This window comes from Pseudophryne corroboree, chromosome 5 (assembly GCF_028390025.1).
Source record: "Pseudophryne corroboree isolate aPseCor3 chromosome 5, aPseCor3.hap2, whole genome shotgun sequence".
Taxonomy (NCBI): domain Eukaryota; kingdom Metazoa; phylum Chordata; class Amphibia; order Anura; family Myobatrachidae; genus Pseudophryne; species Pseudophryne corroboree.
In genome coordinates, this window is record NC_086448.1 from 636,123,275 (window position 1) to 636,148,717 (window position 25,443).

General features: G+C 48.3%; 1 protein-coding gene across 7 annotated transcripts in view; it reads right to left on the minus strand.

The window, feature by feature from the left end:
- The window catches only part of LOC134928178 (uncharacterized), a 193,712-nt gene that overhangs the window by 125,454 nt on the left and 42,815 nt on the right, over positions 1-25,443 (minus strand). For 3 of the 7 annotated variants that reach the window (XM_063923611.1, XM_063923612.1, XM_063923613.1), the window contains exon 2: positions 2,297-2,465. The exons of the other annotated variants lie outside the window; for them this stretch is intronic. In XM_063923611.1, coding sequence (XP_063779681.1) covers positions 2,297-2,465 — 169 coding nt within the window. The remainder of the gene's footprint in view (positions 1-2,296; positions 2,466-25,443) is intronic. 7 annotated transcript variants of the gene reach the window in all.

Sequence of the window (25,443 nt, forward strand, 5' to 3'; positions counted from 1 at the left end):
CCGAGTGGCCTCCCGCAAGGGAGTTCCAGCGTCATGCTGGGGATTTGGCAGAATTAGGGGTAGACTTCTGCTCTTGGGAACCTGGAGCCGGTGTGGGCTTTTTTCCCCTTCCCCTTCCCCTTCCCCTTCCTGTAAAGAAGAGGGAACCTCTAATCTTTTTGTATTTATTGGGCCGAAAGGACTGCATTTGCGGGTGATAGGTCTTTTTTGCCGGTGCAGGCGCAGAGGGCAAAAATGTTGACTTACCTGCGGTAGCCGCCGAGGCTAACGCATCCAGGCCATCGCCAAATAAGGCCTCACCTTTAAATGGGAGAGCCTCCATGTTTCTTTTGGAATCTGCATCCGCGTTCCACTGGCGAATCCATAACGCCCGCCTAGCCGATACTGCCATGGTAGCGGCTTGTGAACTCAAGAGTCCAATATTCTTCATTGCTTCCAGCATGTAGGCGGCAGCGTCTTTGATATTCCCTAACTTAAGGAGTATCTCATCTTTATCAATCGTGTCAATTTCTGATGACACGCTTTCTGACCATTTTTCAATAGCGCGACTCACCCATGCGCAGGCAATAGTGGGCCTGAGCAGTGTACCATTGGTAACATAAATGGGTTTCAATGTCGTTTCCATTTTGCAGTCTGCCAGCTCTTTAAGAGAAGCCGTGCCAGGAGCAGGGAGAATTACCTTCTTTGTCAACTTGGAAAGTGCACTGTCTAACACAGGGGGTGACTCCCATTTTTTCCTGTCTTCAACCGGGAAAGGATAAGCTATGTGAATCCTTTTGGGAATACGAAATTTTTTATCAAGATTCACCAACATCCCTTCAAACAGAGCATTTAGTTTGTGTGAAGGAGGGAACGTGACTTTGGATTTCTTTTCCTTACATAAATAAGCTTTCTCCTGAGGTACAGGAGTGCTTTCTGTAACCTCCAACACGTCCCTTATAGCCCCAATCATATATTGTATACTTTTTGCCAATTTATGATCTGTCGCTCTGGATTCACTATTGTCGACACAAGAATCAGAATCCGTGTCGGTATCAGTGTTTACAACATTTGCAAATGGTCTCTTATGTGACCCAGAGGGGCCGCCCGCATAAGGAATAACAGCATCCTGAAAAATCACATCTTCCACAGATTTTCTCCAGCATGCAGCCTTAGATTCAGACTTATCCAATCTACGGTTAATCAGATGCATACTGTCACGTAGCTCTTTCACCCATGCAGGCTCTTGGTGTGCCAGTAGCGCCACCACATTACAACTCTGTGTCCCTAAAATGGCTTCCTCCGGGGAGGAACTCCCTGCCTCAGACATGCCTCACACGTGTACACCACACTCACAGACACACTGGGGACTTATTTTGGGGACAGACCCACAGTAAAATCTGTCAGAGGGACACAGGATAGGAGCAGCCAGTTCACAAACCCAGCGCCAGTATTGCCTGTGAACACAGTATGTCCACAGCCCAAAAGCGCTTTTAAATAGTAATATACACTATCAAATGCACCACAATCGCTTTGTGCCCCCCCTTTATAGCACCCTGTACTTGTCAGAAGTGGAGGAGAGGACCAGCATGTTCTCTGCAGCCTGAGGAAAGAGAGAACATGGTGCTGAGTAGTGTGCTGGCTGCCTGAGGAAGAAGCTCCGCCCATTTTTACCTCAGAAACTTTTCATAATATTTATACTGGCGGGGGTAGGGCTGTGCCTGGGCATCTTATGCCCCCTTTTAGCCAGTTTGAGGTATTTATCTTGCTGCCCAGGGCGCCCCCCCCCCCCCCTGCAGTGAATGTGTGTGTGGGCAGCAATGGCTGACCTGTCTTCTGACTTCTGGCTCTGTGAGGGGGGTGACGGCTTGCAGTGGGAGTGAGCATCTAGACACGGCTAGCGTTCAGTTCCCTTCAGGAGCTAATGGTGTCCTGTCAGCCAGAAGCAGAGCCATGAAACTCTGAGGAAGTTGGTTCTGCTTCTGCCCCCTCAGTCCCACGAAGCAGGGAGTCTGATGCCAGCAGATCTCCCTGAAAATAAAAAACCTAACATAAGTCTTTTCAGAGAAACTCAGTAGAGCTCCTCAGAGTGCATCCAGTCGACCTGGGCACATTTCTAAAACTGAGGTCTGGAGGAAGGGCATAGAGGGAGGAGCCAGTTCACACCCAATGAAAAGTCTTTAGAGTGCCCATATCTCCTGCGGATCCCGTCTATACCCCATGGTCTTGATGTTGTCCCCAGCATCCTCTAGGACGTATGAGAAAAATGAAGTTAAAAAAAAAAAAGACCTTCTAAGTAAGTCTGAAAAGAACTTGCCTTTTCTGTACTCCATTAACGCAGTGAAGTACAAAGATGCAAACTGAGCAAAGTTTCGAGGCTGATTTGTCATCACAGCTAGGCTCAGGCCCTTAATCAATGTTTTGCCAAATGGTATAAGCTGCCTGGGTATTGCGGGCATCACTTTTGTAATGTTTAACAGCAGAAACTGGAAGGAGACAGATAAATAGGTCATACAATATTTAACTGTTTATTACCACTGACTGGCATTGCAATGTATGCATACAAAAATATACATCTAATTTACCATAATATATGTTGTGTAATCAATGTTTGCCAACTCTAACTAATCTATTCCATGGGGCAGATTCAATTAGCCATGAGATTTACTCACGGCTAATTACCCTGCCCTGACCGGGACGCAGTTAAATTCCCGACAGTCAGGATCCCGGCGGTCGAAATCCTGACACCCATTGAAATGTCGGTGGTCGGAATCCCGACTGCCGTCCAGAAACCCCACTTGGGTGGTGAGAATAGCACCTCCTGATCCTCCCCAACAGGAAAGCTGGTAAATCTGTCTGGTCACCAACGTGTTTCTGCTCTCTAGGACTGTTCAGGTATATATAGGCAGGACACACCCAGGGCCGGTTCTGGCGCTCTGAGCGCCCCGGGCGGCAATAGGGGGCGTGGTCATTTACGCCCCTGTACATACTGAAATGTGCGGTGCGCGATGACGTCATCGCGTACCGCACAGCAAAGGTCCTCTCCACGAAGGGAAACTAGACGCGTAGCGTCTAGTTCCCTTTGTGGAGAGGACCTTTGCTGTGCACGATGACATCATCGCGCACCGCACAGTAAAGGACCTCTCCACGAAGGGAAACTAGACGCGTACGCGTCTAGTTTCCCTTCACCGTGGCAGAGGGGGGGGGGGGCAGCAGCCAGCGGCAGCAGGCGGGCAGCGGGGGGCACACAGCAACAACGGATCTTGCCCTGGTGCGGCGCCCTCCGGATGGAAAGCTGGTAAATCTGTCTGGTCACCAACGTGTTTCTGCTCTCTAGGACTGTTCAGGTATATATAGGCAGGACACACCCAGGGCCGGTTCTGGCGCTCTGAGCGCCCCGGGCGGCAATAGGAGGCGTGGTCATTTACGCCCCCTGTACATACTGAAATGTGCGGTGCGCGATGACGTCATCGCGCACCGCACAGTAAAGGACCTCTCCACGAAGGGAAACTAGACGCGTAGGCGTCTAGTTTCCCTTCATAGCTGCAGCGGGGGGCAGCAGCCAGCGGCAGCAGGCGGGCAGCGGGGGGCACAGAGCAGCAGCGGATCTTGCCCTGGTGCGGCGCCCTCCGGATGGCGCCCTGCGCCCTCCGGAAGGCGGCGCCCCGGGCAAAAGTCCTGCTTGCCCGTGGCAAGATCCGCTACTGGACACATCTCTAGGACTATACAGGGATATACAGCCAGTCTGTCTGGTCACGCGTTGGTGACCAGAAAGATCTACCAGCTTTCCTGTGGGGAGGATAAGGAGATGCCTTCTCAGCAGTGATCCGGTGCCTTGACCTGGGAGGGTATCGAAAATGTCTATGCTGTTTGTGGGTGGGCACGCTTGACACCCCACAGAATTTGGAACGCATGCTGTATTATCATATTGGTGGATTTTAATTTTTATCTACACTATTGTAGAATTTACTGTATTATTTGAATTAAAACGTACTTCACTATCATATCCTCTCTTTCCTTTATATTTGCACGAGTGTGGATTAAGAAGCTTTATTAAGGTCACACTGCCATAAGGGAAAGGATTTTATGGTGTGCCGTAAAAAGTTTTAAGGGAAGAAGTGATTGACCACAAGATCGTCTAGAGATCGGCTTGGATTTGTGAAATTGACGGAGATTGACAACATTTAACATCACCTTCCAAGACTAACTATCCCAGTGGTGTGCACAACTGCAAGTACTGTATATCGTGGCTAATTGTATCCACCCCTATCAATTTAGTAGGTGTCCTGCCAAAGAATTAACTATGTTGATAACATGCAACACCTTCTCCATAGATAATCAAAACATTTTCAGAACTTTTCAGCAGTCACTATACAGAAAATATGAGAGCTCCAAGAAATCACCTGACTCTAAAACTGGCTACACACTGAGTGATGTCGTCTCATCTGGCGGATCGGACCGACATATTGCTCACAATTGCGCATATGGGGTGGTGTGCATGCCCGATATGAAGGTCCGTGGTAGCTAGCGACGTCGTCAGGTTTGATGTGCTGCACATCAAACCTGACAATATCACTAACGTTCTGTAGTATGCTAATATAGAACGGAACATGACTATTATATTCTTCTTTAACATTGATGTGTACCCAGCTTTACATCAACTGCTGGTGCTTCTAATTTCAACTGCAAGTTTTTAATGAGACAAAATTTGCTAAAACTTTAGATCATTACAAATTATTCAGCATCTCTACAGATTCTGATGCTTTCAAGTCTGATCCACTTCCCACAAGCCAAAGCCAAGTTAAACCAAAATCATTTGAGTCCATATTTGAATGCATCTTAAAGAGCCAGAATACTCACATTAAAAATAGTGTATTTGCACTTGTTTCAAGTGTTCACCCCAGATTGTATACTCTACTGTATATTGCAAGACTTTTATGTTATTTTTTAACTCACTGATACAAAATTTGCAAAACAACCATTTTGATGATGGTTTGGAGCACCAAACTACTAAATTTACCATTCAGCGGTTTTGGTGATCTTTTGAAAACTGGCATCAATGTCCATCGGTGAACAAATGGCCAAACTGCCGCTAGATTGGTCAAAACCACTGTAAAAAAATCCCATAATACATTTATGAGGGCAAACATTGGGGACGGGACGGGACCGTTTTCGTGGCGACTGCATGTCACACGCACCCGCTTCGAAGACAGAAAAAGCCAGCCGACCGCCTGATGTGTTGCCAGGGGTCAACCCTAATTCCGATGCGTCCACAATCATTGAGAGGCGGCCCTCAGCGTGTGCAGAGATGAATGCAGATCCATCTGTGTATGCAGCATTGTGAGTTCATCTCTGAATAACCCCCTTTACAGTATGTATAAAATAAGGGGGAAGACAACATTAATAACTCTCTAATGGGACAATACTATTTTATTAATATTTTAGTGTGAAAAAAATCTTTCATTTGTTATTGTTTTTTATTTTAATAATGGAACATTAATACATTGAATTGCTGTAAAAAATCGTTTTATGAAGGGGAAACATTTATTATTTTCTGTCTATACGAGGGGTGTTCAATAAGTTTCCGGATGTGCAGTGCATAAGTAGAAGAGACACAATTTGACTGCCTGGTTGTGAACGGTAATCTGTGACTAAAGTTCTTGTGAAACATTAAGGCAGAACCGTATATAAGCAGCACTGCACACCAAAGAAGTCAGCATGTTCACTTCCTTCATGAACTCTTTATGGAGCTCACAGAGGCCACTGAAGATTTATGATCTTTTACGACTACAAGGGTGGTCTGCGACAGCAGGAGAGATTTGAATGACTGCGAGCTGCTTTTGGGTAGGAAGCACTGTCCCAAACCACTGTGTTTTAGAGTGGTTTGAGGAAATTTCAGTGCAGGAGACGGCCCCTGGAAGACTTGTGTCCACCATCGCCAAGGACAATGCTGCTGCAAAGCGGGCCATACTTGAGGGGGAAGCCAGGGTGACCATGGCCCATTTAGAGGAGAAAGGCATCTCATTTGAATCCATCCACTTGATACCCCCCAAAATGTTTGGCTTTCTGCACACTGGGTGTCCCATCAGCTGACTGGAGAGCAGAAGGAGGCTCGGGTGACTTGGTGCTGCAACATGCCTGCCAGGATTTATGTTGGCCGCTCAAACTCTGTCTGGGAGATCAGCTGTGATGAATCCTGGATCTACAGTTTCGACCACAGTCAGAGGTGCACCACCACAGATGTTCCAATGTTAGCGCAGCGTGGCCAAGTAGATGGTGGCTGTTTATGTGGCCAAGACTGGTCATGTAACTACCGTACCACTCGTGCAGCAGTGCAACATCACTGAGGACTGGTATACCAACCAATGCCTGCCGCAAGTGCTGGAAACCATTTCCAGGTGCCATCCCTGGCCGGATGTAATGGATTGCAAGACGGCTGGAGCTCCGAGACTCCGGCCAAACTCGTACGTTGTTTTTTTAAAGCAGCAAACATTTACAAGGCAAAACCAGGTTGGTTTTGCCGGCCCCCAGTGTGCATTTTCTCAACTAAAATTTTGACTAAAAGTATTCGTTGACTACAGTTTATTTCAGCACTAAAATTAGACTGATATGAAAATTGAGATCCACTGACTAAATCTTAACTAAAACAAATTAAAAAAAAAAAGCTAAGACTAAAACTAAATTTAACTAAATACATTTGGAATTAACAGTGGAAGTAGGGGTTTAAATTAAATTATATGTTCACCTGCTGTGATGGAAATAGCACTTGTTTGCTGTAACAAACTTAACGCATTAATCTGTACGTGATATATGGGAGCACTACGGTAACTCAGCCTCAGTATGTAACACCTTCTCAGTCTACAGAGCCTAGTTTACTAAACACATAGTTAAAAGTATGCAAACTTCCCAAGGAAATTTTAGAGAAATGTTCTTCAGCAAAATCCATTACAGTCATTAAACTGTTTACAAAAGTTATGACTAAAACATTGACTAAAATTAGACTAAAATGAAAACTGAGATCCACTTACTATATGTTGACTAAAATGAAGCAAAATAAATAGACTAAAATGTGACTTTAAACCAACTACAATTTTAAGTAAGCGGCTAAGACTAAAACTACATTGAAAATTCTTGTCAAAAATAGGATTTTAATACCAACCAGAAAATCCTTTTCTCTTAGTCCGTAGAGGATGCTGGGGTCACTTCAAGAACCATGGGGTATAGACAGGATCCGCAGAAGACATGGGCACTTTAAGACTTTCAAAGGGGGTGTGAACTGGCTCCTCCCTCTATGCCCCTCCTCCAGACTCCAGTTATAGGAACTGTGCCCAGGGAGATGGACATTTCGAGGAAAATAATTTATTGTTAAACTAAGGTGAGATACATACCAGCTCACACCTCAAGCACGCCGTACAACATGGCATTCAACACAACGCAAGTCAACGGCATGAACAACATCAGCAACAGGCTGACTATAAACGTAACACAACATGTGTGTAACCACAATTAATAACTGCAGATACAGTACGCACTGGGACGGGCGCCTAGCATCCTCTACGGACTAAGAGAAAAGGATTTACCAGTAGGTATTAAAAATAAGAATTTACTTACCGATAATTCTATTTCTCATAGTCCGTAGTGGATGCTGGGACTCCGTCAGGACCATGGGGAATAGCGGGCTCCGCAGGAGACAGGGCACATCTAAAAAAGCTTTTAGGTCACATGGTGCGTACTGGCTCCTCCCCCTATGACCCTCCTCCAAGCCTCAGTTAGGTACTGTGCCCGGACGAGCGTACACAATAAGGAAGGATCTTGAATCCCGGGTAAAACTCATACCAGCCACACCAATCACACCGTACAACTTGTGATCTGAACCCAGTTAACAGTATGATAACACAAACGAAGTAGCCTCTGAACAGATGGCTCACAACAACAGTAATAACCCGATTTTTGTAACAATAACTATGTACAAGCATTGCAGACAATCCGCACTTGGGATGGGCGTCCAGCATCCACTACGGACTATGAGAAATAGAATTATCGGTAAGTAAATTCTTATTTTCTCTAACGTCCTAGTGGATGCTGGGACTCCGTCAGGACCATGGGGATTATACCAAAGCTCCCAAACGGGCGGGAGAGTGCGGATGACTCTGCAGCACCGAATGAGAGAACTCCAGGTCCTCTTTAGCCAGAGTATCAAATTTGTAAAATTTTACAAACGTGTTCTCCCCTGACCACGTAGCTGCTCGGCAAAGTTGTAATGCCGAGACTCCTCGGGCAGCCGCCCAGGATGAGCCCACTTTCCTTGTGGAATGGGCCTTTACAGATTTAGGCTGTGGCAGGCCTGCCACAGAATGTGCAAGTTGGATTGTACTACATATCCAACGTGCAATCGTCTGTTTAGACGCAGGAGCACCCAACTTGTTGGGTGCATACAATGTAAACAACGAGTCAGATTTTCTGACTCCAGCTGTCCTTGAAATATATATTTTTAATGCTCTGACAACGTCCAGTAACTTGGAGTCCTCCAAGTCGCTAGTAGCCGCAGGCACCACAATAGGCTGGTTCAAGTGAAATGCCGAAACCACCTTAGGGAGAAATTGAGGACGTGTCCTCAATTCTGCCCTGTCCGAATGGAATATCAGATATGGGCTTTTGTATGACAAAGCTGCCAACTCCGAAACTCTCCTGGCTGAAGCCAGGGCCAACAGCATGGTTACCTTCCATGTAAGGTATTTTAAATCTACCGATTCTAAAGGCTCAAACCAATGAGATTTGAGAAAATTTAGAACCACGTTCAAATCCCACGGTGCCACTGGAGGCACTATTGGGGGTTGTATATGTAGTACACCTTTGACAAAAGTTTGTACTTCAGGCACTGACGCCAATTCCTTCTGGAAGAAAATTGATAAGGCCGAAATTTGAACTTTAATGGACCCCAATTTGAGGCCCATAGACAATCCTGCTTGCAGGAAATGTAAGAATCGACCCAATTGAAATTCTTCCGTTGGAGCCTTCTTGGCCTCACACCACGCAACATATTTTCTCCAAATGCGGTGATAATGTTGTGCGGTCACTTCTTTCCTGGCTTTAATTAAAGTAGGAATAACTTCCTCAGGAATGCCCTTCTCTTTTAGAATCCGGCGTTCAACCGCCATGCCGTCAAACGCAGCCGCGGTAAGTCTTGGAACATACAAGGTCCCTGCTGAAGCAGATCCCTTCTTAGAGGTAGAGGCCACGGATCCTCCGTGAGCATCTCTTGAAGTTCCGGATACCAAGTTCTTCTTGTCCAGTCCGGAGCTACCAGTATTGTTCTTACTCCTCTTTTCCGTATAATTCTCAGTACCTTTGGTATGAGAGGCAGAGGAGGGAACACATACACTGACTGGTACACCCACGGTGTTACCAGAGCGTCCACAGCTATTGCCTGAGGGTCTCTTGACCTGGCGCAATACCTGTCCAATTTTTTGTTGAGGCGAGACGCCATCATGTCCACCTTTGGTTTTTCCCAACGGTTCACAATCATGTGGAAAACTTCTGGATGAAGTCCCCACTCTCCCGGGTGAAGGTCGTGTCTGCTGAGGAAATCTGCTTCCCAGTTGTCCACTCCCGGGATGAACACTGCTGACAGTGCTACGACATGATTCTCCGCCCAGCGCAGAATCCTTGCAGCTTCTGCCATTGCACTCCTGCTTCTCGTGCCGCCTTGTCGGTTTACGTGGGCGACTGCCGTGATGTTGTCGGACTGGATCAACACCGGCTGACCCTGAAGCAGCGATTTTGCCAGGCTTAGAGCATTGTAGATCGCTCTTAGCTCCAGTATATTTATGTGAAGAGACGTCTCCAGGTTTGACCACACGCCCTGGAAGTTTCTTCCCTTTGTGACTGCTCCCCAACCTCGTAGGCTGGCATCCGTAGTCACCAGGACCCAGTCCTGTATGCCGAATCTGCGGCCCACTAACAGATGGGCAGTCTGCAACCACCACAGGAGAGACAACCTTGTTCTCGGTGACAGTGTTATCCGCTGATGCATGTGCAGATGCGATCCGGACCATTTGTCCAGCAGATCCCACTGAAATGTTCGTGCATGGAATCTGCCGAATGGAATCGCTTCGTACGAAGCCACCATCTTTCCCAGGACTCTTGTGCATTGATGTACTGACACAGTTCCTGGTTTTAGGAGGTTCTTGACAAGTTCGGATAACTCCCTTGCTTTCTCTTCCGGGAGAAATACCTTTTTCTGAACCGTGTCCAGAATCATGCCCAGGAACAGCAGATGTGTTGTCGGGGTCAATTGAGATTTTGGAAGATTTAGAATCCACCCGTGTTGCTGAAGCACTACTTGTGTTAGCGCTACACCGACTTCCAGCTGTTCTCTGGACTTTGCCCTTATCAGGAGATCGTCCAAGTAAGGGATAATTAATACGCCTTTTCTTCGTAGAAGAACCATCATTTCGGTCATTACCTTGGTAAAGACCCGAGGGGCCGTGGACAACCCAAACGGCAGCGTTTGAAACTGATGACAGTCTTGTATCACGAACCTGAGATACCCTTGGTGTGAGGGGTAAATCGGGACATGTAGATAAGCATCTTTTATGTCCAAGGACACCATGAAGTCTCCTTCTTCCAGATTCGCTATCACTGCTCTGAGTGACTCCATCTTGAACTTGAATTTCTTTATGTACAGGTTCAAGGATTTCAGATTTAGAATAGGCCTTACCGAACCGTCCGGTTTCGGTACCACAAATAGTGTGGAATAATACCCCTTTCCCTGTTGTAGGAGGGGTACCTTGACTATCACCTGCTGAGAATACAGCTTGTGAATGGCTTCCAAAACCGACGTCCTTTCTGAGGGAGACGTTGGTAAAGCAGACTTTAGGAACCGGCGAGGGGGAGACCTTTCGAACTCCAGCATGTAACCCTGAGATACTATCTGCAGGACCCACGGGTCCACTTGTGAGTGAACCCATTGATTGCTGAAAATCTTGAGTCGACCCCCCACCGTTCCTGAGTCCGCTTGTAAAGCCCCAGCGTCATGCTGATGGCTTTGTAGAAGCCGGGGCGGGCTTCTGTTCCTGGGCAGGGGCTGCTTGCTGCCCTTTCTTACCCTTTCCTCTGCCTCGCGGCAGATAAGACTGTCCTTTTGGTCGCTTTTTATAGGAGCGAAAGGACTGCGGCTGAAAAGACGGTGTCTTTTTCTGTTGGGAGGGGGTCTGAGGTAAAAAAGTGGATTTGCCGGCAGTTGCCGTGGCCACCAGGTCCGAAAGACCGACCCCAAACAATTCCTCTCCTTTATATGGCAATACTTCCATATGCCTCTTGGAATCCGCATCACCTGACCACTGTCGCGTCCATAAACTTCTTCTGGCAGATATGGACATCGCGCTTACTCTTGATGCTAGAGTACAAACATCCCTCTGAGCATCTCGCATATAAAGGAAAGCATCCTTTAATTGCTCTAGAGTCAATAAAATACTGTCCCTATCCAGGGTATCAATATTTTCAGTCAGAGAATCCAACCACACTACCCCAGCACTGCACATCCAGGCTGAGGCTATTGCCGGTCGCAGTATAACACCAGTATGTGTGTATATACTCTTCAGTGTAGTTTCCAGCCTCCTATCTGCTGGATCCTTGAGGGCGGCCGTATCAGGAGACGGCAACGCCACTTGCTTTGATAAACGTGTGAGCGCCTTATCCACCCTAGGGGGTGTTTCCCAGCGCGCCCTAACCTCTGGTGGGAAAGGGTATAATGCCAATAACTTCTTGGAAATTAGCAGTTTTCTATCGGGGTTAACCCACGCTTCATCACACACGTCATTCAATTCCTCTGATTCTGGAAAAAATACAGGTAGTTTTTTCACCCCCCACATAATACCCCTTTTTGAGGTACCAGCAGTATCAGAGATCTGCAAAGCCTCCTTCATTGCCGTGATCATATAACGTGTGGCCCTATTGGAAAATACGTTTGTTTCTTCACCGTCGACACTAGATTCATCTGTGTCGGTACCCGTGTCGACTGACTGAGGTAAAGGACGTTTTACAGCCCCTGACGGTGTCTGAGACGCCTGAACCGGTACTAACTGGTTTGCCGGGCGTCTTATTTCGTCAACTGACTTTTGTAATGTGCTGACATTATCACGTAATTCCATAACTAAAGCCATCCATTCCGGTGTCGACTCCCTAGGGGGTGACATTACCATCATCGGCAATTGCTCTGCCTCCACACCAACATCGTCCTCATACATGTCGACACACACGTACCGACACACAGCAGCCACACAGGGAATGCTCTAATCGAAGACAGGACCCCCTAGCCCTTTGGGGAGACAGAGGGAGAGTTTGCCAGCACACACCAAAAGCGCTATAAATGTATATAAACAACCCTAGAAGGTGTTGTTTACTATATATGCGCTCTTAATATATAAATATCGCCAATTTATGCCCCCCTTCTCTTTGTTACCCTGTTTCTGTAGTGCAGTGCAGGGGAGAGACCTGGGAGCCTTCCTCACCAGCGGAGCTGAGCAGGAAAATGGCGCTGAGTGCTGAGGAGAATAAGCTCCGCCCCTTTTTCGGCGGGCTTTCCCCCGGTTTTTAAGAAACTGGCCTGGGTTAAAATACATACATATAGCCTTAATGGCTATATGTGATGTATTTATTTTGCCACTAAAGGTAATTATATTGCTGCCCAGGGCGCCCCCAGCAGCGCTCTGCACCCTCCGTGACTGAGTCAGTGAGCCGTGTGACAACAATGGCGCACAGCTGCCGTGCTGTGCGCTACCTTCAAGAAGACTGAGGAGTCTTCTGCCGCCTGCTTTCCGGACCTCCGTTCTGCCGTCTCTTCAGCGTCTGTAAGGGGGATCGGCGGCGCGGCTCCGGGACGAACCCCAGGCTGACCTGTGTTCCGACTCCCTCTGGAGCTAAGTGTCCAGTAGCCTAAGACTCCAATCCATCCTGCACGCAGGTGAGTTGGAAATCTCTCCCCTAAGTCCCTCGATGCAGTGATCCTGTTGCCAGCAGGAATCACTGAGATTGAAACCTAAAAAAAAACTTTTCTAAACAGCTCTTTAGGAGAGCCACCTAGATTGCACCCTCTCGGACGGGCACAAAAACCTAACTGAGGCTTGGAGGAGGGTCATAGGGGGAGGAGCCAGTACGCACCATGTGACCTAAAAGCTTTTTTAGATGTGCCCTGTCTCCTGCGGAGCCCGCTATTCCCCATGGTCCTGACGGAGTCCCAGCATCCACTAGGACGTTAGAGAAATCCTATTTTCTCATACGTCCTAGAGGATGCTGGGGTCACTTCAAGAACTATGGGGTTTAAATTAAAGCTCTAGAACGGGCGGGAGAGTGCGGATGACTCTGCAGCACCGATTGACCAAATATGAGGTCCTCATCAGCCAGGGTATCAAACTTGTAGAACTTCGCAAAGGTGTTTGAACCCGACCAAGTAGCCACTCGACAAAGTTGTAATGCCGAGACCCCCTGGGCAGCCGCCCAGGACGAGCCCACCTTTCTGGTAGAATGGGCCTTCACCGAATTCGGTAACGGCAATCCAGCTGTAGAATGAGCCTGCTGAATCGTATGACAGATCCAGCGTGCAATAGTCTGCTTGGAAGCAGGAGCCCCAATTTTATTGTGAGCATACAGGACAAACAGAGCCTCCATTTTCCTAAACTGAGCCGTTCTGGCCACATAAAGTTTCAAAGCTCTGACAACGTCGAGAAACTTCGATTCCTGCAAGACGTCAGTAGCCACTGGCACCACAATAGGTTGGTTCAAGTGGAACGACAAAACCACTTTCGCCAGAAATTGCTGACGAGTCCTCAACTCTGCTCTATCATCATGGAAGATCAAATAAGCGCTCTTGTGAGACAAGGCCGCCAATTCAGACACCCGCCTTGCGGATGCCAAGGTCAACAGCATGACCACTTTCCAAGTGAGGAATTTCAACTCCACCTTTTGTAAAGGCTCAAACCAATGAGATTGAAGGAATTGTAACACCACGTTAAGATCCCACGGTGCCACAGGGGGCACAAAGAGAGGTTGGATGTGCAACACGCCTTTCACAAAAGTCTGAACTTCTGGAAGGGAGGCCAATTGTTTTTGGAAGAAAACCGATAAGGCTGAAATTTGTACTTTAATGGAGCCCAACTTTAGGCCCGCATCCACACCGGCTTGTAGAAAATGGAGAAAACGTCCTAACTGAATTTCTTCCGTAGGAGCCTTCTTGGATTCACACCAAGACACGTATTTTCTCCAAATACGGTGGTAATGTTTAGACGTTACTCCTTTCCTGGCCTGAATAAGAGTGGGGATGACTTCCTTGGGAATACCCTTTCGGGCTAGGATCCGGCGTTCAACCTCCAAGCCGTCAAACGAAGTCGCGGTAAGTCTTGTAACACTCACGGCCCCTGCTGTAACAGATCCTCCCTCAGAGGAAGATGCCAGGGATCTCCTATAAGTTATTCCTGAAGATCTGGATACCTAGCCCTCCTTGGCCAGTATGGAACAATGAGGATCGCTTGAACCTTTGTTCTTCTTATGATCTTTATCACTTTTAGAACAAGTGGAAGCGGAGGAAACACGTACACCGACTGAAACACCCACGGTGTCACTAGGGTGTCCACTGCTATTGCTTGAGGGTCTCTCGACCTGGAACAATATCTCTGAAGTTTCTTGTTGAGGCGAGACGCCATCATGTCTATTTGAGGAATTCCCCAAAGCCTTGTCACTTCTGCAGAAACCTCTTGATGAAGACCCCACTCTCCTGGCTGGAGATCGTGTCTGCTGAGGAAGTCTGCTTTCCAGTTGTCCACTCCTGGAATGAAGATCGCTGACAGAGTGCTTGTATGCCTTTCCGCCCAGCGGAGAACTTTTGTGGCCTCTGCCAATTGCCGCTCTGCTCTTTGTTCCGCCCTGGTTTATGTACGCTACTGCTGTTATGTTGTCCGACTGAATCAAGACGGGCCGATTGCGAAGATGTTCCGCTTGCAGAAGGCCGTTGTAAATGGCCCTTAGCTCTAGAACGTTTATGTGTAGACAAATTTCTTGGCTTGACCATCTTCCCTGGGAGCTTTCCCCCTGTGTGACTGCCCCCCAGACTCGGAGACTCGCATCCGTGGTCACTAAGATCTAGTCCTGGATCCCGAACCTGCGTCCCTCTAGGAGGTGAGAGCTGTGCAGCCACCACAGGAGTGAGATTCTGGTCTTGGAAGACAGGATTATCCTTCGGTGCATGTGCAGATGGGACCCGGACCACTTGTCCAACAGGTCCCACTGAAACACTCTGGCATGGAATCTGCCAAACTGAATGGACTCGTAGGTCGCCACCATCTTCCCCAGCAACCAAGTGCATTGATGGATCGATACTTTTGCTGGTTTCAGAATTTGTTTGACCAGGTACTGAATTTCCAGTGCCTTTTCTACTGGAAGAAAAACTCTCTGTAATTCTGTGTCCAGAATCATTCCCAAAAATGACAGCCGTCTCGTCAGAACCAACTGTGATTTTGGCAAGTTTAGGAGCCAACCATGTTGCTGCAGAATTGTCAGGGAGAGCGTAATGTTCTGCAGTAATTGGTCCTTGGATCTCGCCTTTATCAGGAGATCGTCCAAGTACGGGATAATTGTGACTCCTTGCTTGCGCAGGAGAACCATCATTTCGGCCATTACTGTGGTGAAAATCCTCGGAGCCGTGGACAGACCAAACGGCAACGTCTGAAATTGGTAATGACAATCCTGAACTGCAAACCTCAGGTAAGCCTGATGTGGAGGATAAATGGGAACATGTAAGCAGGCATCCTTTATATCTACCGACACCATAAAATCCCCCTCCTCCAGACTGGAGATCACTGCCCGGAGAGATTCCATCGTGAATTTGAATTTCTTTAGGTAGAAATTTAGGGATTTGAGGTTCAGGATTGGTCTGACTGAGCCGTCTTTGGCTTCGGGACTACGAACAGGCTCGAGTAAAAGCCTTCACCCTGTTGCGACAGGGGAACCCTGACAATGACTTGATTGTGACACAATTTTTGTATTGCGGCGCATACCACCTCCCTGTCCGTAAGAGAAGCTGGTAAGGCCGATTTGAAAAATCGGCGAGGGGGAACGTCTTGAAACTCCAGTTTGTACCCCATGGACACTATTTCTAAAACCCAGGGCCCAGAACTGACTGAAGAGCTTGAGACGTGCCCCCACCGGTGCGGACTCCCGCAGAGGAGCCCCAGCATCATGCTCCTGGGAACCGGCCACGGCCGGTGATCGTTTACCTTTTCCCTTTCCTCTAGTAGCAAGGAAGGCAGACCCTCAGCCTTTTCTGTATTTATTGGGCCGAAAGGACTGCATCTGAGAGTGGTGTGCTTTCTTTTGTGGTACAGGCACATAAGGTAAAAATGACGACTTACCTGCGGTAGCTGTAGATACCAAATCAGCGAGGCCGTCACCAAACAATACACCACCTTTATACGGTAGAGACTCCATAGCTTTCTTAAGAGTCAGCATCAGCATTCCATTGATGAATCCACAATGCTCTCCTAGCTGAGACTGCCATGGCATTGGCTCTTGATCCCAAGAGGCCAATATCCCTCGCAGCTACCTTTAGGTAGACTGCAGCATCCCTGATATAACCTAGCGTCAAAAGAACGCTATCCCTATCCAGGGTATCTATTTCAGATGACAAGTTATCTGCCCATTTTTCGATAGCGCCACTCACCCACGCAGATGCAATGGCTGGTCTGAGTAGCGTACCCGTGGTGACATAAATGGATTTCAATGTATTTTCCTGCCTACGATCCGCAGGATCCTTTAGGGCTGTCGTGTCAGGGGACGGAAGAGCCACCTTTTTGGACAGCCGAGATAGAGCTTTGTCCACAATGGGGGGTGACTCCCATTTTTCCCTATCCCCAGAGGGAAACGGATACGCCACTGGAATCCTATAGGGAATCTGAAACGTTTTGTCAGGATTTTCCCAAACCTTTTCACAAAGCGTGTTCAGTTCATGAGGGAGGAAACGTTACCTCAGGTTTCTTTCCTTTATACATACAGACCCTAGTATCAGGCGTCTTTTATTGCCACAATCATGTACTGAATGCTCTTTGCCAGTTTTGGATCTAATCTGGCATCACTATAGTCGACACTTGAGTCAGTGTCCGTGTCGGTATCCGTGTCAGCCAGCTGGGCAAATGAACGTCTGGACTTGAAACAACACATCCTCTACGGATTTCTTCCATGCCTGGTTCTGAGACTCAGATTTATCCAATCTCCTATTTATCAGAGCCACATTAGCATTCAAAGCACTCAACACATTCACCCAATCAGGTGTCGGCGGTGCCGACAGGGTCACTCCCACAGCCGTTTGTGTCCCTAACATAGTCTCCTCCTGGGAAGAGCACTCCGCCTCAGGCATGTCGACACACGTGCACCCAACACACGCAGACACACTGGGCCTATAGGGGACAGACCCACAGTAAAGCCTGTCAGAGAGACACAGAGGGAGTTATTGCTAGCTCACACCCCAGCACCCAATCCCGGTCTGAAACACCATAGAAAATGCCCCAGACCTGCAGCGCTTTTATAATTTACATATAATGCACCAAAATCACTGTGCCCCCCCCCCCCGTTTTGCACCGTTACTTGTACAGCAGTGTGAGGAAGGATCAGCGTCTCTGCAGCCTTGTGTAGAGAAAATGGCGCCAGGCTGTGTGCTGTGAGGACTAAGCTCTGCCCCCGTAATGGCGCGCTTCAGACCCGCTTTTAAAAAAAAAATGTTATACTGGCGGGGGTCCGGACAGTGCCCTGGCCCTTAGTCCGCTCTTGCCAGGTAGTTATTGAGGCTGGATATGCTGCCCAGGGCGATCCCCCCCCCCCCCCGCGCCCTGTACCCTGTAGTGCCGCTGTGTAGTGGGAGCATGGCGTGCAGTGTGCGATCGCTGCGCGGTACCTCAAAGCCGTCACTGAAGTTTTCTGATCTTCTTCTACTCACCTGTCTTCTGGCTCTGCAAGGGGGGTGACGGCGGGTTCTGGGAACGAGCATCTAGGCAGTGATACAATGTCGCGCCTATGCGCTCCATTGTAACCAACGGTGGGAACTTTGTGGTCAGCGGTTGACCGAAAGTAACCTCACCACTGACCACAAAGTTCCCACCATTGGTTACAATGGAGCGCATAGGCGCTACATTGTATCACTGCCGTGTGCTGCCTGACAGACACTACAGGAGCACACAGCCAATCAGGAGGGTGCCACGACGTGGCGCTCCCTGATTGGCTGAAGGGACCCTCTTTGACAGGAGTCAAGGGGGGTCCTGGCAGTCGGGGAAAGGGGTCCCATGTGTAAACATGGGACCCCTTTCAGTGCGTGGTCGGGTTTGCGTTTTATTTTTTTGACAAGTACGTGGATTATACAGAGAACAGAAGAGGACCGATCTACACTGGATTATGTGAGTATAATTTTTTCCACAGGTACCCCATGGATTCTACATGGAGAAGAGGACCGACCCTCGTGTGAACATAGGCCCTCATTCCGAGTTGTTCGCTCGGTATTTTTCATCGCATCGCAATGAAAATCCGCTTAGTACGCATGCGCAATGTTCGCACTGCGACTGCGCCAAGTAACTTTGCTATGTAGAAAGTAATTTTACTCACGGCTTTTTCATCGCTCCGGCGATCGTAATGTGATTGACAGGAAATGGGTGTTACTGGGCGGAAACACGGCGTTTCAGGGGCGTGTGGCTGAAAACGCTACCGTTTCCGGAAAAAACGCAGGAGTGGCCGGAGAAACGGTGGGAGTGCCTGGGCGAACGCTGGGTGTGTTTGTGACGTCAAACAGGAACGACAAGCACTGAACTGATCGCACAGGCAGAGTAAGTCTGAAGCTACTCTGAAACTGCTAAGTAGTTAGTAATCGCAATATTGCGAATACATCGGTCGCAATTTTAAGAAGCTAAGATTCACTCCCAGTAGGCGGCGGCTTAGCGTGTGTAACTCTGCTAAATTCGCCTTGCGACCGATCAACTCGGAATGAGGGCCATAGGTAACTATGTATGTTTGGAGGTGTGGATGTATGTAATAAACTTATACTTTCAAGGTGTATGTCTCCTGTTTTTATTGGGGTATTTTTTTTAGTAGTAGTACTACAGGTACCAGCGGGCCCGGTTTTCCACTGCATGCTGGTACTTGTGGTTCTCCAATAACCAGCTTGCGGGGGAGGCATGCTGGGACTTGTAGTACTGCTACTAAAAACAATATTCACATTTTTTCAACAAGGCTATCAGCCCCCCATCCGCCGCCCTTGGATGGGGGGGACAGCCTCGGGCTTCACCCCTGGCCCTTGGGTGGCTGGAGGGGGGGACCCCTTGATTGAAGGGGTCCCCACTCCTCCAGGGTACCCCGGCCAGGGTTGACTAGTTGGGGTTTTAATGGCACGGCCGCAGGGACCGATATCAAAGTGTCCCCCGGCTGTGGCATTATCTCCCCAGCTAGTGGAGCCCGGTGCTGGTTTCAGAAATACGGGGGACCCCTACGCTTTTTGTCCCCCGTATTTTTGGAACCAGGACCAGGCGCAGAGCCCGGTGCTGGTTGATTAAATATGGGGGAACCCCTGTCATTTCCCCCCCCCATATTTTTTAAACCAGGACCGTCTCAAAGAGCCCGAGGCTGGTTTTGCTTAGGAGGGGGGACCCCACGCAATTTTTTTTACTGATTTTACACTAAACAGACCCTTTCCCATAGATAACCATGCACAGATCTCACTGATCCGTGCATGGTTATCCAAACTCGACTGGAAAAAGCAGGTCTATTTTTTTGCTGCTTTTTTAAACGATTCGAAAAAAAACAGACCCGCACTTGAGCACTCAGAAACTAACACCCAAATACGAATGAATAGTGAATGGCCGTATTCTATGAAATAACAGCCGCGTTTGACCGATGGTCTATTCATTCGTATTTCGGAAGGCTGTCATTCAAACCATTACGAATAGACCAGACACTGCCGAGATTGGTGCTTAGTAACTTCCCGGATTGGGACTTAGAAAAAAAAACACAAATCGGCCAAACTCGGATTTTTAGTAAATACTGGCCCTGCTTGGGACTGGTCCAGCTGTTACACCAAGTGTTTTGAGCACATGAAACTTTGCATAGACACCTCTGGCAAATATGTTGAAAAAATGTAATGTTCACTTTGTTTGTAAATATAATACATTTTGTGCATCCGGAAACTTACTGCACACCCCTCATATCAGCTATAGACCCATGGATCTCAAAGCCTTTGCCAAGATCCTTAAAACATGCTTACATTTCATTATACCATCTTTAATCCATACTGACTAGTACGGTATTGTTCCTGGCTGATTTGGTTTGGACACCAGGCGCATAATTAATCGGATACACATGGCTATCCAAACCAAATCAGCCAGGAACGATACCATCCTGGTCCGTATGGATTAAAGATGGTATGATGAAATGCAAGCATGTTTTAAGGTTCTTGGCAAAGGCTTTGAGATCCATGCGGAGTTATGCCTCAGCCTTGGTAATTTCTCTCAAAACTAAGAAAGTATTTCATCAGTAATTCATGTTAAGCATGTTAGCACAAACAGCATAGGCGCCAATTCCGTGGGTGATCGTGCCCTGGATCACCCACGGAAAATGATGAGCACCCATAGGTGTGCACCCGGCACCACCTCTCACACACCACGCCTGCCGCTTAACGCCTGCCAGGTCTCAAGGGTCCGTCGGTGCCTGCTAGCGGTGAAGTGAGCGATCTGACTAGATGTAGTGTGCATGGAAGCCAATCTAGAGTCATCGATAGCGACGCGTGGGGCCGCGCATCGCTATCGCTGTGGGGTATACACACGGAGCGATGTGGGCTTAATTTCTAAGTAATCTAGTCAGATTGCTTAGAATTTAAGCACATCTCTACGTGTGTACCCCCCTTTAGGATCAGTGGAGGCTCCTGCCATTTTGGGCGACTCGGGGGGCTGCCTGTGCTATAGTCGTCCAAACTGTTGCAGGAATTCCAGGTCCATCTGCACCCGGTGTATGCGCACAAACAATGGCTTGTAGATAAGCCAGGTAGGGTTGATGGAAAGGCAGGTGAGTGGTTTCCCTTTAATCACATTTCAGACTTGATTAGCAGATAGCGCTTCCAATGGGAAACCACTAGATCTGCCAGGGAAGCGCCCAGTGCACGGACTCACTGGCTGCAGTCCTTTAGCCCCTAGGTAAAATCCACCACTGTGCTGTTCTGGATTTTACTCCATGTAATGTTTCCCATGTTTCCAATGTTTCAGGATGTCTTACAGCTACAAAATGACACTGTTTTCTTAATCCAACTATCAATATCACTAATACTAGAGTACCGCGTCCGATCCGAGATGTTTAACCCGGCTACAACACGTGTCTGCCCCGCCGTTTCCACTGCACTTCGACATGCGTTATTCATGGGTCGGATCTGTTTCCACTTAACCCGGGTAAGCTCTGTAAAAGCCTATTGATGTCATTACAAAAGGAGATTTATGGTAAGAACTTACCTTTGTTAAATCTCTTTCTGCGAGGTACACTGGATTCCACAGGGAATAACATTGGGGTGTAGAGTTGGATCTTGATCCGAGGCACCAATATGCTAAAGCTTTGACTGTTCTCAGGATGCCTTGCTCCGCCACCCTCTATAAACCCACCTCCAGGCACTGGAGCTCAGTTTTCTTAACCAGTCCAATGCAGGAGCAGGTAAAAGAGACGATAACAGTTCGTAGCCACAGTGAACCACATTCTCAAGACAGGAGAAGGTACCAGCAGCTAATGCCATACAAACCCAAAGAAGCTAAGTGCGTCAGGGTGGTCGCCCTGTGGAATCCAGTGTACCTCGCAGAAAGAGATTTAACAAAGGTAAGTTCTTACCATAAATCTCCTTTTCTGCAGCGGGGTACACTGGTATTCCACAGGGAATAACATTGAGGATGTCCTAAAGCAGTTCCTCATAGGAGGGGATGCACTGTAGCGGGTACAAGAATCCGGCGTCCAAAGGAAGCATCCTGAGAGGCGGAAGTATCAAAGGCATAGAACCTAATGAACGTGTTCACTGAGGACCACATAACCGCCTTACACAATTGTTCTAGGGAAGCGCAACGGCGGGCCGCCCAAGAAGGTCCAACAGACCGAGTATAATGGGCCATGATAGTAGCAGGAGCAGGAAGTCCAGCCTGTACATAAGCTTGTGCAATCACCATTCTAATCCATCTGGCCAAAGTCTGCTTATTAGCAGGCTAGCCACGTTTGTGAAAACCAAAAAGGACAAAGAGAGAATCAGATCTACGAAGGGAGGCAGTTCTCTTCACATAGATACGGAGAGCCCGTACCACATCCAAAGACCGCTCTTTGGAGAACAAATCAGGAGAGATAAAGGCAGTGACCACAATCTCTTGGTTAAGGTGGAAAGATGACACCACCTTAGGTAGATAACCAGGGCGAGTTCTAAGAACTGCACGGTCACGGTGAAAAATCAGAACGGGAGACCTACAGGATAAGGCACCAAGATCTGAAACCCGTCTAGCAGAGGCAATAGCCAGCAAAAACAAGACCTTAAGCGTAAGCCATTTAAGGTTCACAGACTCAAGAGGTTCAAACGGAGACTCCTGTAGGGCGTCCAGAACAACCGACAAATCCCAAGGAGCCACAGGAGGAACATAGGGAGGTTGAATCCATAAAACACCCCGAATGAAGGTATGAACGTCAGGCAGAGTCGCAAATTTTCGCTGAAACCACACCGACAAGGCTGAAATATGAACCTTGAGGGAGGCCAGACGAAGACCTGAGTCCAGGCCCTGTTGCAGAAACGCCAGTAATTTGGCAGTACTGAACTTGCATACATCAAAATTCTTAGCCGCACACCAGGTAAAGTAAGAATTCCAGACCCTATAATAGATCCGAGCTGAAGCCGGATAACAGGCTTTCAACATCGCTTAGATGACCGCCTCAGAAAAACCTTTGGCCCTCAGAACTGAAGCTTCAAGAGCCACGCCATCAAAGCCAGTCAGACCAAATCCTGGTAAACACAGGGGCCCTGAACTAGGAGGTCTGGGCGTTGAGGAAGTAGAAGAGGACGCTCTATCGAGAGACCCTATAGGTCTGAGAACCAATGCCGTCTGGGCCACACTGAAGCGATCAGAAGTAGGATTCCTCCTTCTTGCTTGAACTTTCTTAATATCCTGGACAGGAGTGACACCGGAAGGAACACGTACGGCAGCCAAAAGTTCCATGGAATTGCCAGGGCGTCCACAAATGCTGCTTGAGGATCCCTTGTCCTTGCTCCGAAGACCGGAACCTTGTGATTGTGTCGAGACGCCATCAGGTCTACATCTGGTAGGCCCCACTTGTCCACTAGGAGTTGAAATACTTCTGGATGAAGGCTCCACTCTCCGTCGTGTACGTCAGTTGAGGACCCTCGGAATGAACACTGCCGATATGGCTGGCAGATGGCGTTCCGCCCATTGAAGAATCTTTGACACTTCCAGCATCGCCATGCGGCTTCAAGTGCCGCCTTGATGAGTTATGTATGCCACCGTGGTGGCGTTGTCCGACTGTACTTGAACAGGCCTGTTCTGTACCAGAGGCAGGGCCCATTTCAAAGCATTGAACACTGCCCGCAATTCCAGAATATTTATTGGGAGGAAAGATTCCTCTATGGTCCACCGACCCTGAAGAGAGTGTTGCTCTAACACCGCGCTCCAACCCCACAGACTGGCATCCGTCGTTAGGAGGACCCAGTTGGAGATCCAGAAGGGACAACCCCTGCTCAATTGTTGGTCCTGGAGCCACCAGCTCAGTGACAGACGAACATCCGGAGTCAAGGAAATCATGTGAGACCTGATGCGGTGAGACAGGCCATCCCACTTGGCAAGGATTAGCTTCTGCAGAGGGCGAGAGTGAAACTGAGCGTACTCTACCATGTCGAAAGCCGACACCATGAGGTTTAGTACTTGCATCGCCGAGTGTATCAACATTTGCGGACAAGAAAGGAAGCATTTTATCCTGTCCTGAAGCTTCAGGACCTTCTCTCGGGACAAAAACAACCGTTGGTTGTGTGTGTCCAACAATGCCCCCTTGTGCACCATGCTCTGAGCAGGGACCAGGGATGATTTCTTCCAGTTGATGAGCCACCCGTAGGCTTGCAGGAATTGGACCGTCAGTTCCAGAAGACGGATGAGTACCTCTGGGGAGTCTGCCAGGATCAACAAGTCGTCCAGATACGGCAGGATCCTGATACCCTGATGGCGGAGGAGAGCCGTCATAACCGCCATGACCTTGGTGAAGATTCGCGGAGCCATGATCAGTCCAAAAGGCAAGGCCTGGAATTGTTAATGGAGGTAGCCAATAGCAAACCGCAGGTATTGCTGATGCGACATGGCAATAGGTATATGTAGGTAAGCATCCTGTATGCCCAAGGATACCATATAGTCCATGGGCTCCAAGGCCAGAACAATAGAGCGAAGAGTTTCCATACGGAACTTGGAAACCTTCACAAACTTGTTCAGAGACTTGAGGTTGAGAATGGGCCGGGAGGAACCATTCGGTTTCAGAACTAGGAACAGCGTTGAATAGTACCCCCTGCCTCTCTGAGCCAGAGGCACTACCACTCCTGTGTCCAGGAGGGATTGTACCACCAAATGGAGAGTTTTTGCTTTTAACAGATCCAAAGGGATATTTGTTGAGCAAAACTGGTGAGGGGGACGCTTCTTGAAAGAGATGGTGTATCCGTGAGTGACGACTTCCCTTACCCAAGCGTCTGAAGTGGTCTGTAACCAGACCTGAGCAAACCGTAGAAGTCGGTCTCCCAGCCCAGGAACATTAAGGTTTGTGCTTAGAGGGTTTGGAAGTGCGAGCCTGTTTCGGGTACGCCTGACCCTTTGCTTTACTTGGAGGTCGAAAGGAACGAAAGGTGGTACTTTTAGCCTTCTGAACCGAAGGATTAGTACTCGGCAGACATGCAGTTTTAGCAGACGCTAAGTCAGCAACAATCTTGTGAAGATCTTCTCCTAACAGGATGTCTCCCTTAAAGGGGATAACCTCCAAGGTCTTTTTAGAGTCCAGTTCCACAGACTTGTAACGCAACCACAGAATCTGGCAGGCCAGAATGGACTTAGTAAAAGCTTTGTCCGCCACGATACCGGCATCAGAGGCCGCGCCCTGTATTTAATGAAAGGCTGTGATAATATATGAAAGACACTGTCTGGCATTATCAGAAAAATTAGAAGGTAGCTCCGCTTCAACTTCTTGAATCCAGGCTTCAATAGCCTTTGCAGCCCAAGAGGCCGCTTTAATTGGTCTACACACAGCACCTTCAAGGGTGTAAATAGACTTCAAGCAACCCTCCACACGCTTATCCGTCGGTTCTTCAGAGAGGTGACAGTAGTGACAGGCAGAGTAGAGGAAACCACCAAACGCGCAACATGTGAGTCCATTGGCGGCGGTGTTTCC